Here is a 15,842-nt window from a genome sequence, read left to right as displayed (position 1 = left end):
AACCCTCTGCAAGGGTGCTTGCTCGTGTCCGTTCAAAGAAATTCAACAACCATATACTTTATTATCTTGAAGTTATTAAAATTACTGTTTGTAAATTTCAGTAATATTATCAAATTTTAAATTTCTATTGTTAAAACTTCGTAATATTGATATATTTCGACCATCAGTAATAGAATTTTCAAAATTCCGAATCACGTAAGTGGTAATAAAATCAAATTAATATGTCAATAAACTGAGTAAGATTGAACACAAAATTACAAACACAAAATTTTAAATGCAGATAAAATTTCGTCAAATAATGTTTTTATCAAGTATCAGTGTCGAAATTTCTGAATTCGAATATAATATTTCAAAAATCACAATGTTATGAAAATAACAAAAAAAAATTGATATTGACACTCACAATAATACACTTTAGAAATACTTAAAATCGTTTACAAAATTATAATAATTAAAGTTATACCTGGTTAGTTGATATTTTTCGTTGCTTGTTTAAACTTTTAAATGAAATCAATAAGTTATTCCGAAAAAGAGAAAGAAGAAAAAATTTAATTAACGATTTTAGAAAATATCTGATTAGATTTATATTGTGAGATTTGTAAAAATCATTCTTATTCCACTAGTTTTGAAATTAACGGAAAAATATAAATTCTTGTAGTAAATATTTTTTTGTAACCTTCACATGAGCTTCATAATTCCGGCTGAGCCCCCAAAAATGTTACGTCGAAAACGCAACTAAAATTTATTTATTTTTATCCTAGCCGTTAGGCTAATAGATAAGGATCTGAAGCTGTATGGGAAGGGGTTGAAGTTATAATATAAGAAAATGAATTCAATTTAATAAATATATTATAAAATTATCATACAAAGATTTGAATTATTAAAACAAACATAAAAATCTCAATTAAGAACTTACTTAAATGTCATTGTTACCGTTTCTTTACATAATTGAAATTTACTTTACTAACAATTTTTTTTTTGAATCTGACGCGTGGTTTCATTAAAACTTATAAAAACTTTTTCGATGTTAACACTAGGACGTCAGGACAACGAGAGATATTTTTGTTGAAAAATCGTAAAGGTGTCGAATTTTAGGGAGTTACTTATTTTTACTAGATGGGAGAAATAATGTCCAATTATTTTTCTATTTCCTTGAGCCCTTGCCCTCTCTCTTAGATTTTTCTATAATGTTGCATGAGTCCCCTCTACTTGGATCAGAGTACAATATCGCTTCTCCTTTACTCTTAGGCTCATAATATACATCTATGTGTTTGTGTATACGTAAGCGCATTTATGCATAGATAAAGACATACATATGTACTATTTTACATTAAATTATTTACTGTGACCAAATTTTTATATTAAATTAGTTAGATAATAATTAATTTGTGCATAGATTACAAATTGTCATTAGTTTTTTAGATCTAAATTTTTCTTTTTATTTAAGTCGTTATTTTATTCGAAAATAAAAGAAAACATTTATTTATTTTTTTTTTTGTTTAAACTTAAATTATAGTTATTAAATTTTGTTCCTTAATTTATCAACATATATATATTTTTTTCTTCTGTTGATACTAGAATTATCATAACATTCCTTTTTATTTTTTTCTTTTATCATTATTTACTTTTATTTTATTTAAACTATTGTTTATATATACATTTATTTTGTTATCGAAAACTTCTATTTCGGATCTCGACAAAGTTTAAAATTCTATTAGGGTATTTGTTCAGGCTCAAATCCCTTAGTATGGTCAGGCCAAACTAAAACTAAATTTATCAAATAAGTTTCTTTTGAAAATGCTATTGATAAATTTGAAGATAACAAAATTTTAAAAATAAAATAAATGTATGTAATTAGTTGTAAGAACATAAAATTATTTATGAATAATTAAATTCTATTTGTTATAAAATAAAAATGTCGGACGTTGAGTCCGACATAACAGCCTTTTAGGATTGAATCAACTGCTAATGGGTAACTTTCCTTTTCATCTTCCACTAGTTGGAATAATGTTCTGCAAGCTAAGTATGGTGCTGATCGAGTTCCATACGTAACTGTTTTTAGTTCATATTCTTGGACTTCATTCTGTTGGTTGATCCAGAGAATTCGTTGTAAGTCCCAATCATCCTGATGGACTTGAATCTGTCGAAACATCTTGACTATGTCAGTCATGAAGATGAATTTGAAACGTCTGATGAACAGCAATACGTCAAATATATCTCTTTGAGTTTTTGGACCAGCATGCTGAATGTCATTGAGTGATACTTGTGAGGTGGTTTTACATGACCCGTTGAAAACGACTCTGAGCTTTGTAGTAGTGCTTTGTTCTCGGAGAACTCCATGATGAGGTAGGTAGAAGACTTGTTTAGGTTCAGGGGCATCCTTTGGAACTGCTACCATGTGGCCTAATGTTTCATACTTGTGCATGAAGTCCATATACCGCTGTTTGAGAAGTCATTCAGATTCCAGACGCTTGAGAAGTCGTTTCAAACAACGATAAGCGATAGCTCTGGAATCTCCTAACTGTGAGATTTCAGCTGATAGTGGTATTCGCACTACGTAGCGCCCTTCTTGGTTTCGTGAGAGTGTGCTAATGTAATAGTCTTCACATTGCGCTTCTGCTAAACTGAGAGATGGCTTTGTTTGATTTGGTACTTTTTCCTGAACCCAGAATCTTGTAAGGGAGTCTTGAAGCTCATCGTTTGTCACAGTATGAAGAGACCTGAGAGGGAGATTTCGTGCTTGAGATGATGCTGGTCTAAGAAAGGCCCATCCAAAGATTGTGTGAATTGCTAATGGCTCATCTGATTGCCCTTTAATTATTGGAGATGGTTCTAGTATTTGATTAAGCGTATCAGCCCCTATGAGGATTTCAACGTGTCCAGGCTTCAGGAAGTCTGGATCGGCTCTTTCTAGCTTGCTCAGATGAGACCAATGCTGGTCTGTGATGGAGACTGATGGAATCTTAGTAGTGATTTGAGGCAGGATATGTGCTCTGAGATGGACTTGTTTATGTGAGATGCAAGACTCAATGGTTAAGTTCGTTTGACCAAGAGTTTTGCTTGAAGACTGATTACCCACGCCTAGGATTGGTATCACAGCAGCTAGTTGGTTGAGTTTTGCTTCTTTAATTAGCTTGGCTGAGACTAATGTCAATTCTGATCCTGGATCGATGAGAAGACGAGTTGTATGTTTTTTCATGTTAGGAGACACTACTAATGCTTTGCAAGTAGCCAGGATTACTGCAGTTCTTGTGTTAATTGCTGATAAAGTTATTGCATTTGCCTGAGCAGGCAATTGCTCTGGTAGAGATGACTTGGAGATGTCAATTATCTGAGATGACTGGTTTGCCTGAGCAGGCAACTGCTCGGGTTGAGATGACTTGATGATAGTAACCTTTTGAGATGACTGCTTATATTTGGTGATGTTGGTATCAGTTTGAGATGCTCTTGATCTGAGATGTCTTCCTGGCTTGAGATGACTGCGTGGGTTTCGAGATGACGGCTGCCACCGTCATTGTGGAGTTGGCTTGTCTTCTGTCTGAGAATGTTTAGACAACGATGATAACTTTTCAGAGAAGGCTGTAAGAGATGTTGGCTTTTGCAAACAAGCCGTGCAACAATGTATGATGGCGTTCTTTACACAGCTTACAAGTTTGAGTGTTAATACACTTGTACAAGTTGTGTCTACCTAAGCAGTTGTAACACAACCGCTCGTTCTGTACTAACTGAAGCTTTTCAGCATCAGGTTTCGCTGAAAAGTCTGGACAGAAGGCAAGATAATGATTCTTGCCACAGTACTTGCAAGTGTTGTTCAAGTCCTTCACCCATGGCTTTGCTTCAGTTTGAGATGACGCTCCAGGTTGGTCTGAGATGACGTGATGAACCTTTGCTGGTTGAGATGGCCTAGAGTCTGGTTTTGTCCTTCTCAAAGCTGCTTTGGATTGTTCTTCAATGCTTTCTAGAGCTCTAGCAGCACCAGTTAGAAAACCAGTTAGCTGTTCTAGAGAAGGATACTCTGTTACTGACCCAAGGCGCATTTCCCAATCTTCTCGAGTCTTGGGGTCTAGATGGTGTGTCATGAGATGTACTATTATTGAATCCCATTGGTCAACTAGAAGTTCGAGGGCTTTCAGTGAGTTAGTTGATTCAGAAACTACATTAAGAAGTGCGTTAAGAGTAGCTGATGACCGAACTCCTGGCGTCTTCAGGCGCAGAAGCTTATCCAGTTGGGCTGCGATGAGAAGCCTCTTGTTTTCATACCTCTTGACGAGCATGTCCCAAGCTACTTGAAAAGAATCGGCCGAGATCTTGATGTTAGAGATGAGACTTGCAGCATTTCCAGAGAGGCTATTTCAGAGATGAACAAATTTCTCCGCATTTGAGATGGCTGTATTTTCACCAATTAATGATACGAACAAATCTGAAAAGGCTCTCCAATCTCCGAAGTTACCAGAAAATGGTGGAATCGGAATCTTGGGCAATGATGATGGTCTGACTGCTGTACCTGTATGGATCGTCTGGTGGGATCTCAACCTTGGACAATATGATCTTTTCGTGCTCAGCTTCAAATTTCTCCCAGTTTGTCTTAAGCATTAGTAGCTTTGCCTTGGCCACGTGAATGTTGAAGTTGTGGTGCGTCTCTGCTTGGACTTCCTTCTGAAGAGACATGATGAAAGCGTATTTGGAGTGCTGCAGAGACAGTCTTGCTTGAAGTGCCGACATTATTGAGGATTTGAATGACAAAACTTCCCGCAGCACTTAGTGCTCCGCAATGCGCAAAGTCGTGAAATCCAATCTCAAGAAATGTCACACACGCCAAGAGATGTGTCTTGAGATGTCGCTTGAGATGTCGCTGATCACTACCCAAGCTGAAGGAAGATCCGGCTCGAGGGACCACAAAATGTTCAGTACTAATACCGGTACCTTCCCTCAAACTTGGGTAGGTTTTCTTACAAATAGAATTCTTTGTTGGTCTTGAAAAAGACCGATTGGTTAAGACTATGTAGTAGTCTTGAGATGACTTATTAGTCACACGCTCTTAAATAAGGGAAAATGAATATTGAGCTCTGAAAAGAACTGTTTAAATTTTAGCTCTTAAAAGAGCTGATTTGATAATACTCGAACGTAGTAGATTGACTAAGTATAGTCTGAGATGACTGACTAAAGACGTTCAGTTGAGGATAGACAAGCTTTGCACACTTGCTATCCTAAATACTGCACTGTTGATGGTAAGCCTTGCTTGCTTGGAGTATTTCCTTCTTCTTCTTCTTCTTCTTCGCTCGGTGGTTTAAAGTGGACTGTGTGTAGCTCTCCTCGCTGCCTCTTTTTAAACAGTCTGGTGATTTGAGAGGGGATTAGAGTCGGTCAATTCACTGGCCCGGCAGCTCCGATGGACTGAGTGGGGGTTTCGAAGGTAGCGGCCCAATAACAATTTAGAATAATTTCCCACTATAAATAGAATAATTTTCCACTAACTCTCTCGTTGAGGTCCGTGCTTTTGTTAGACCATGACTAGCTCTCAGTCGTGGTCCGTGCGATTTTTGATGCCAAGTGATGATTTTGGCTTTTTTCAACACTCAGCATCGACATTGTTTCTAAAAGGTATGAGATCGCTTTATTTATTGTAATTTGAGCGTTAATAATTGAGTTCTTGGTCATAAGATATTAGATAGCCGATTCTACAGAATACTTTTATGTTGTAAATAATCTAGAGTACGTTGACAGATTTATTTGAGAATATTGTTCAAGTTGTTTAGATTCATTTTATTTATTTGAGATTGTTATTTTAAGATTTATTTAGTTATTTGTTAATTTTATGAGAGTAAGGGTCTGTAACATGACTATAGCGTTTCCTATTGTTAGATATATCGTTCCGACAATTTTGTCGTAGTTATGTTCAAGTTTGTTATTACAGATAAAGTTTTGGTTAAATAAATAAGGATTTTGTTGAGTATAAATTTTTGGTGTTGCGAATAAAATCATTGCAATCATGGATCCACTCTCTTCTCGAATCACACCCTCTCTCCACGAACCAGCACACTGAGCAACCCCGAGGTATCCCGTTGTCTTTCCGTTCTTTGGTTATTTGGTCTATATTTTATTAAGTTTTTGTGTTTTCGATTACGTTTACGATTACGTTTACATTTATTAGCTAGTTTGATAATTTCTAGCGATCAAAAAGTATCTAATTTCGTTTAAGTTTTGGTTACATTTACGTTTATGTTTAAGTTTTAGTTTGAGTTTGGCTAGTTTGATAATTTCTAGGGAATAAAAATTATCTGATTACGTTTTCACTGGTTTGGTAATTCCAACGATTAAAAATTACCTGGTGCCCTATTTTTATTGAGACCAGAAATCGAAAATTGGAAAGACACCGAAGTATAATTTAAAATTTTAGCAAGAAGTAAGTTCCCGTAAAACCCCAAGAAAAATCGGATTATAAATTGGCGATTCACGCCAAGGCCTGGAAGCGTGGAACACTGTAACGATCGAATACCTGGATCGACTTCAAAAATTCTCATTATAATTTATTTACTACGATTTACTAATGAATTTTAAGCATAGTGTTTTTAATTTTTTTACAAGCTTTTTGGCATTTATACATTTTATATCAGAATATCCATTGAAACAAACAATCATTGTGAGTAGTTAAATTCCATTATTATATTAATTTTAGAAATTTTGCTACTGAAATTTTCGAAAAATCAAAAAACAATTTTTTTAAATATTTATATTATTTATATTATTAAAATTTACTTTTTCGTAACGTAATTTTGATTTTTAAAAATTTTTTTCTATTATTATTTATACATTGAATATCGAGATAATTTATCTATACTAATTGACTTATAGTGAGCAGTTTTTTTGTTTTTATTAAACAATGTCCGTAAACTTAATTGAAGACAGGTTCATATTTGTCCACAACATTTTTTGATTTAAAATATTAATTTTGACATCACAAGTACAGGCTAAAATAAGTTTTTGAATAAAGTTGTTTTTTCTCAAACAAAATAATATTTTCTTTTTTTTTTGTTTTTTTTTCTTATTATATTTAAAATCGGAAAACATGATCTTGTGAAAGCTCTTGATAACAAGATAACAATATCCGCTAAAAAATTAATGGCCATTATAATAAATCAAGAGACGTCTCAATTACTTTCGAAATTAAGTGAATTGAAAATCAAAATTTCAATTAAAGAATGTTGTCAAAAAGTATTTACTCGTCTGTCATCTGATGTTCGAACAATCTGTGAAGAATCGTATAAATTTCATAGTGTATGGCTAAAAGAAAGACAGTTGAGGATAACGGCGAGTAATGCCTATAAAATTTTTACTTATCGCAATAATAAACAGCCAGATTGGAAGAAAAAATCTTTAGATTACTTTTTTGAAGCTTCATTTAGTAATGATGCTATAAAATACGGTCTTGAACATGAACCTTTAGCTCGTGAAATTTATGAAGAACAGATATCCGATGAAGTAATTCAGTGTGGTTTGATCGTTTCCAAAAGTAATCCTTGGCTAGGATGCTCTCCAGATGGAGTAGTTTTTAAAAATAACAAACCATATAAAATTTTAGAAATAAAATGCCCCACTGAAGGAAAAAAAAAAGTGTTGATGATGTAATTAAACAAATAAAATGGTTGGAAGTAAAAGATGATCAAATAACTTTAAAAAAAAGCACTCTTATGATGCTCAAGTTCAAATGAACATGGCACTCGTAAATGTACCATCCACCGATTTCATAATATACTCTTCATTTGATAAAATCATTAAAATCATTCCTATTAGCTTCGATTACAAATTTACTCAAGATTTGTTATTTTCATTGAAATTAATATATTTTAAATTCATGTTGCACAATGTTTGTGAAAAAGAACTGGAACAACCAGATGAAGAATAATTGTTTCCTCAATTAATTTTTATTATAATAACTATGTACAATATTAAGTATATATATTTTAATATCAAGTCATGTATTTTGTGCAATGTAAAAATAGATGAGGTTATAAAAAAAAAACACTTTTATAATTTTTACACACTTATTTTATAAATTAAAATTTGTTATTTTTTAAAATAGGATTACTTAAATTTACAACGGCACAAACAATGGTAAATATTTCTTCAGATTTGAAGACTAGTCCGGTGGGCATTTTGGAAGAAAGTATCTGAAAGTATTTAATTCTTTGATTACTCCTTTCAATATGAACTCGTGCTTTGGCTATTAATCGTCCTGTTATCGCTTCTGCTTGTGAAAACTGTTGTTTTTGTTCCAGAAATGGAGGTATAATTAAATTTACATCATGTTTTTTACACAATTCACCAACAGTAAATCCTCGATCAGCCATCAAGTCGTCATTTTTGTCCATCACTTTTAGAATTCCACTTTGTTCGCAAATAACATTGTCTGAAGATCGACCCCCTATGGATTGCTAATGAATAAAATTAATCCTGCTGGAGTTACAGCTGTCATAAATTTTAGTGTATAACAACTTGTGTAATAAGAATAAGTGTTGAGCTGACAGCATCACTTTTTGAACTTTTGTATCGGTATTTCAATACAGTCAATAACAGCACGAACATTTGAAAAATCCTTGAAGCATTGGGGCATATTTATCGAAATATTGTCTTTACTTGGCCAATAAATAGCAGGCTTCAAACATGCATACAAAACATCGATCATATTAAGAATTCTTTCTCGACAAGTTTCAGGGGTACAAATTTTAAAGAAAACTGCCAATAATGTGTATGACATGTTTTGTTTAAGCTTCATAAATGTCATTACGATTATTTCTAGATTATCAAATTTGGAGTTCGAATGAAATGAAATCCTTCTATCGATTGACTTTTTTATTGTGTTTAATAATTGGAAGTTTGGTATTCCTGTCATCGTGCTTAATTCATCATTAGTTATAATAAAACTTGAAAATTTTGGTATGATTGACCCTATTGAAACTTGAACGTTCACATTCTGAAATTGTTTTTCTATTTCTTTAACTTCTGGGAACTGGGTTGCTGCATCTTTAATTTTGAGACAACTGTTTACAGTGTTTGATGGAATTGATAAATCAATATCATTTTTTTCAGCTACAGGACATTGCATGGTGTTCTCATTTATCTCCTGTTCATTAGCTAAATGGAAATTGTCTTCACTAATTTCAAAACAACCGGAAGAATGGTGCTTATTGTAATGCATGTCTTGATGAACTTTATTTAAGTTTTGTTCTTTTTTAGTTGACCGATTATGTAATCTTAGTAGCCATTGAGAGTGCTTTGCAATCTTAAACATAACAATAATTATAATTATTATAATTTTTGCTAGAAATATTAATAATGATAAACGAAGAAAATACTTACTTGAATGAACGTAATCCTCTGCAACAAAATGTAAAGAATATACCCTCATTGTTTTTGAAACAGTTTTACCGATTTTTAAAACTTTGACCCATGCTGTAAAACGATCGAGTTTTTCTTCTTGATCAAATTTATTTTTTAAAATAATCACACTTTCATTTCTTTGTGGAAAATTATAAAATTGAACAGTATCATTTTTACATGCACGACTTTGACAACCATACATGCAACAATATATACGGCTTTTACTTGGTTTAGATGGAAATTCCATATTTAAAAGTAATAAATAATGTCTTGATTACAAGACGAGGATAATTTTGGGACTCGCAACAATATTATCTTATTGAATTTAATCAAGAACGTACTATTTATATTTTTGACAGATGTAAACATTGACACAGTATCCTACCTTGAGAGGTTAGAGTTTTAGCCGCTAGTTGGCGTATCGAAATTCTAAGGATCCCAATACGTCACTATTCATCGAAAATTTTTTGATTTAATACTATTAACATTATATTTCGAAATAATAAGAAAAAAAAATCTGGAAAACGGTTGACCCTAAAGGCCATCCCTGCAACTTCCCGCCAATTCCATACCTAAACGCTTGAAATTGCACTTACGACGTTTCTGAACTCTTCGAGCTCAAAAAAAACAATTTGTGTGTTATTTTGAGCTCTCCGAGCTCAAAGAAATAGCTTTTGTATGCTTTTGAACTCTTCGAGATCTGATGAAAACTCGATTTTCGAAAAATCGGGTAAAAACAATAACTTCCCGATTTTTGAAAATTTTCAATTTTCTTAGCGGGAAGTTAAAAATTTTGAATAAAATAGAAATTAATTACGATTAATAAATTTATACATTTTTTTGGTCATTGTTGACTAGTTAGATTTATAAAATATTATTTATATTGCACGAAGGATATAATTTGCAAAGATACTGTACAATTTTCCACAAATACTGTTTTTGATCTTCGTCTTTACTACTAAACTGAAAAAATTCTTCAACTAAAGCATCTGCTCTCTCTACAATATCGTTCACTACCTTTACCTTTTTTAATAATGATAAGCAAGTTGCTACAATTTCGATCACTCGGCCACTGTGAAGGAGGTAAATTAAAGAAATCACTTAAAAGTTCAAACTGTTCGAATAATAGCATATATTTTTTCGTTATAGAATCACCAATATTTTCGATAGACCATGAATCTAAATTGTTTAATTAACGTCAATACGTTTGTTGTCAGTATCACTTACTTTCGTTTTTATGGCTTTAACTATTTTTATTCTACTTCCAATGACAAAGGGTCATCGAAAGAAGTCAGTGAGCCAATTTCTTCTGATAAATACTCCAAATCGAGTGATCAAAATTATACTACTTGTTTATCGTCATTAAAAAATGTAAAGGTAGTGAACGATATTGCAGAAAGAGCAGTTGCTTTAGTTGAAGAATTCTTTCAGTTTTGTACAAAAAACGAAAAACAAAAACAGTATTTGCGGAAAATTGTAAAATATCTTTGCAAATTATATCCTTCGTGCAATAAATAATATTATATGAATCTAACTAGTCAACAGTGACCAAAAAAATGTATAAATTTATTAATCGTACCCGAGTCGAAATTTAACGCCGACATAGAGCCTCCATAAGTAGTATTTCATGCGGACTTATGGGCTCAAAGTAGATTCTAATATCATGTTAAATTAACTCCGACTTTAGACCGTGTAGTGGCCGAAATTTCCTTTTTTGACACTAGCAGGTCCAAAATCGGAGCTGAAAAAAATAACAATTAGGCCCGATATTAAACCCCTGTACCCTACTTTATGATAATTATAATAATAATATTTTTTATTAAATAATATTATTATTATTATTATAATTATATAATGCATTTATTATAATAATTTTATATAATATTATAATAATAATATATTATAATGATAATAATAATAATAATAAAAATAATAATAATAATAATATTGCTATGCTTGCTACGTGGCCTCCAAGCGGCGCATCGCGGGAAACGCAGACCATAACATCAGGTCTGTAGGCGAACGACGTAGCCAATGCAGTGGGCCAACTACCCACTGCATGGAAATAACTGAGTTACAACACATCAACTCAGAAGTGCTCCCCACAACCGGTCCTTTTCGGATGAGGACCATTCATCAGGTGGGAGGAGCACGCCGGACCCGATGAATTATGACGACCCTGGCGCTATAAGGACCAACTTTAAGTGGACGGAGGAACTCAGAGTCGATCTGTTGGTGTGCTACCAACGTAACGAACCGGGGGTGAGCGGTTATATGGCCCGGATGCACACTCTTTGGAGTGATATGCATCCGGAGCTAGCGCATTTTACGCACAAACACCTGCGTAACTATGCCGCTCATATTCGGCGTAACAGAAGATCGCTTGTGCCGGATAGAAGGCAGTCTAATAGACTTTCTTTTCCGGCGCAATTACACCAAGAACGACGCCGTTCCTCCTTGGACAACAACAATCCCTTTGCAGGACGGCGAGTAAGTATATATAAAAAGAAAACTTACTCTCAACAACAGCTTGACGCGGTAAATGAAGATCTCCGTACAAACATCCTGGAAGATTCCACCCTGCTCACTGTGAGTCAGGTTGTGTATGGTGCAGCGGTCTCAGCTTTTCCGAGAGAGAGAGACATTGTCTCTAGATCGAGGCAAGGTTGAAACAGCGCATCTCACAACTTGGCTTGAAAATTGACATATCCCGGAAACAGGTCTCCCGCATTCAGTGTGTGATTGAGTTCAACACAACTCAAAGAACATACACGCCCCGAATTCGGCGCATTGCTGCTGAACTTCGGTGGCGTCATTACACACTGAACAAGAGTACGCTTCTTGTCATCAAGGAAGAGTCTCTTAATAAATTGCGGGCTCTAGTGGCTGCTAAAAAGTCATTAGAGAAAAGGCTGAAGCAGTTGATCGACAACGCACTGTTTCGATCCAGCCCCTCACGCTTCCTGACACCAAAGACCGATGTTACCGGGAATTATCCAACACCTGAGCGGGTGGAAGCTTTTTGGACTGAGTTGTATGGAGATCAACCAAACGTGTACGTCAACACTCCAGCTCTGCACGATTTCAAAGTATTCTGTCGGGAACACCGTCGACAGAATGCTGATGAAGACAGCCCTGCAGTCAGTGTGGATGAAGTTCGTTCAGCTCTAAATGGCAGCAAAAATTGGGCTGCCCCGGGACCAGATGGCATTAATGTCTTCTGGTGGAAGAAGTTTACTTCTACCCACCTCCATCTGGCCCGCATATTTACATCATACATTAGAGCTGACGATCCGATTCCGAACTGGCTTGTAGAAGGGGGAACCGTACTGATACCTAAAAAAGGTGACTTGTCTGACCCTAAGAATTTCAGGCCTATCACCTGCTTGAATGCGGTTTATAAAATTTTTACAAAAATTTTAAATAACCGTATCTTGCAGCAGATAGAGCCTGGATGGCAACAGATATATGAACAACGTGGCAGTAAAAGAGGCCTGTCAGGTTGCAAGGAGAACCTGATAGTGGATCGATGCGTCTTACAAGATGCGATCTACTATCAACGCAACCTGTCAATGGCTTGGATTGACTATCGCAAGGCATTTGACTCAACTCCTCATGAGTTGATTTTATATCTACTCAAATGCCTGGGAGTCAATCCGGAAACAGTGGAATGCATTCGGCGTACAATGCAGCTCTGGCGAACGCGTTTTCACATTAGAAGTGGACACGAATTACACGTAACCGGAGTTGTAGAGTATAAACGGGGGGTCTTCCAAGGCGATTCCTTGAGCCCTCTGCTGTTTTGCATTTCACTGCTGCCTATATCTGTTGCACTCCGTAAAACTCATGGGTACTCTGTGGGGCCTCCGGGTGATCGAAACTATTCGATCACCCATCTGCTTTACATGGATGATCTAAAGCTCTATAGTGCTGATAAAGATCATCTACAAGCGGCCCTCAACATCGTAGCAGAGTACACACGAGATGTCGGAATGTCTTTTGGGTTGGATAAGTGTGCGGTCGTACATCTGGCGAGGGGTAAGTGCTCTGATACGGGGGATGATGTCGAGTTAGTAGATGGGAGCGTCTTAAGACAATTAGACGCCGGAGAGTTGTATAGATACCTATGAATGGAAGAGCACCGTATGCATGCGGTCTCTGAAGTCCGAGCAACTCTCCAGAGCGAGTATGTTAGGAGACTCCGGAAAATTTGGTCCTCCGAACTTTCCGGCAAAAATAAAGTCTCAGCTACTAATATGCTCGCTGTCCCAGTCTTACTATACTCTTTCCGTGTCCTGAAATGGGCCCGAAAGGATTTACGCGATCTTGACATTAAAACCCGTAAGATCATTAATATGAATCGGAGCATGCACCCCAATTCATCTGTCGCCAGATTATACCTCTCTCGGTCCATCGGTGGGAGAGGTTTGCCGAGTTTGGAGCGGTTTCACGACCGTTTGGTCCTGGGTTTAACACACGAAGTTATCAATTTCACTGCAGACGAGGATGACTTTCTTATGCAAATTGTACATAAACATGAAAATGCGCATAAGGGGTCATTCTTGTATAAGGCAGCAATATATGCGGCAAGAACCCTTGGTCTTGGAGAAATAAAAGCTCTTATCGAACTCGGAAAGGAGGAATTTAAGAGCGTCATCAGGAACGCCGAGGAAAAACTACTCTTTGGCGAACTAATGGACAAGTCCATGCACAGCGTGTTCTTTAAACACGTGCGTGATCATGGCTTGTCCATCCAGCTGACGTTTTCCTTCTTAAAGTCAGCTGGCCTGATGTCCGAGACTGAAGGGTTCATATTTGCCTGCCAAGATGGTGTCATTAACACTCTTGAGTACCGTAGTAAGGTGCTCCAGGTGGAGCTACCGGACACTTCCTGCAGGAGGTGTAGACAACATCCGGAGACGCTTATGCAACTTTTGTCGGCATGTCCAGTGCTGGCGAGAGGTGCATATATCCAGCGTCACAATGCTGCCCTGAGAGTACTGTACTACTATCTTCGTTATTGCTACGGTATTGACGTGACACCAGTGCTGCCTTATCTGCCAGGAAATATTCCCCAGGTTGTTGAGAATGACAGTTGCAAAATTTATTGGAACATGCCATTTGCAACAACCCGGCGGATAGATCACAACAAACCTGATATTGTGCTCTTCGACAAGGCCACTCGTGACATTTATGTCATTGAGTTCTCGGCCCCGGCTGAATACAACATCTCAGCCAAAGAAGAGCACAAAAGACAAATATATCAGGATCTCCCGTTTGAAATTGGCAAACTTTACCCAGGTTACCGTGTCAAGCTTGTCGTCCTGATTGTTGGCGTCCTAGGAGGGATAAAACAGTCTTTTGTATCCTCTTTTGTATCCTCACTTGCCAAAGTTCCAGCTTGCTCATCAAAAGCTGAGTTCTTGGCAGTTAGGATGCAGAAGGCTGTTATACTTGGTTCTCTCCGTCTCTTAAGGCAAATGACTTTGGCCTGCTGTGAACACTAACCGCCTTGTTGTGCTGAGTGGTCCAGCAGTAACGGATGGAGCTCAGGCTGGGCCCTCGGAGAATCGGACTCCGGGGATAACCCCCCTGAGCATTTAATAACAAAATAATAATAATAATAATAATAATAATAATAATAATAATAATAATATATCAATCTAATTATATGTATAATTTGAAAATTACAATAATAATTAGACGGTAGATAATTAAATAAGGAAGGTGTATATTATATATTATTAATATAATAATATATAATATATTATAATATTATAATATAGCTTATATATTATAATATTATAATTAATATTTATATAATATTATTTATATTAATATTTATATTATCTCTTATAATATATCTTATTATTTCACGTAAAATAATTATAATTCATTACATAATTTCTATTACTTAATTAAATATGACGTTTATATGTAACCCAGATAGCAAAGTGACGTATAATATCAGTCTTTAGGAACTCAGTTTTCTGATTTGGACGTCAGATCTCACGTCAGAAAGACGTTCTCAAGACCTCCTGAAGAGGTTGAATGCGCCACTTAACGTACATCTTAGGACCTCTCCAAATAAAGCTCTTTAAAAGCTCATTTTTTTGAGCTCGTGGAAATGAATACTTAATGAGCTCTTGTAATTGAATTCATAAAAAGACCTCGTAATGAGTTACTTTTTTGAGTTTTTAAGAAACGTTAAATGGAATTCATAATTAAGAAGTCTTAAATATGATTTCTTTTAGAATTCTTTTTTTGGATATTAGTTACGAGGGTAAATACATCGATTAATTGACATTTTATATGCATTTTTAAATCTCCTAAATTTAATTTTTTCAATCTTTTAAATATCTTATACGCTTATAATATTTCAATACATATGCTATAAAGAAAGTAACGACAAGAAAATTTCATGTAGTGATAACGTTTAAAAATAATTACGAAAGATTCCCTTT

The 15,842-nt window shown here is 35.3% G+C and overlaps 2 protein-coding genes across 2 annotated transcripts; both read right to left on the bottom strand.

The window, feature by feature from the left end:
- Nucleotides 1-211: 211 nt before the first annotated feature.
- On the bottom strand, nucleotides 212-2,434 carry LOC141525681 (uncharacterized). The gene is made up of 2 exons (XM_074240242.1): nucleotides 1,925-2,434; nucleotides 212-232 (listed from the first exon to the last, which is right to left on the bottom strand). The coding sequence occupies exons 1-2, from the start codon at nucleotides 2,432-2,434 to the stop codon at nucleotides 212-214; spliced, it is 531 nt and encodes a 176-aa protein (XP_074096343.1).
- Nucleotides 2,435-2,452: 18 nt separating this feature from the next.
- Nucleotides 2,453-4,722, bottom strand: LOC141525680 (uncharacterized). The gene is made up of 3 exons (XM_074240241.1): nucleotides 4,451-4,722; nucleotides 3,607-4,347; nucleotides 2,453-3,479 (listed from the first exon to the last, which is right to left on the bottom strand). Exons 1-3 carry the CDS (start codon nucleotides 4,720-4,722, stop codon nucleotides 2,453-2,455), a joined length of 2,040 nt encoding a protein of 679 aa, XP_074096342.1.
- Between the last annotated feature and the right edge of the window lie 11,120 nt (nucleotides 4,723-15,842).

This window comes from Cotesia typhae, unplaced genomic scaffold (assembly GCF_013202065.1).
Source record: "Cotesia typhae breed Kobodo isofemale line unplaced genomic scaffold, CoteBio_Ctyphae contig_27, whole genome shotgun sequence".
Taxonomy (NCBI): Eukaryota; Metazoa; Arthropoda; class Insecta; order Hymenoptera; family Braconidae; genus Cotesia; species Cotesia typhae.
This window is presented reverse-complemented; position numbering and strand designations above follow the sequence as displayed.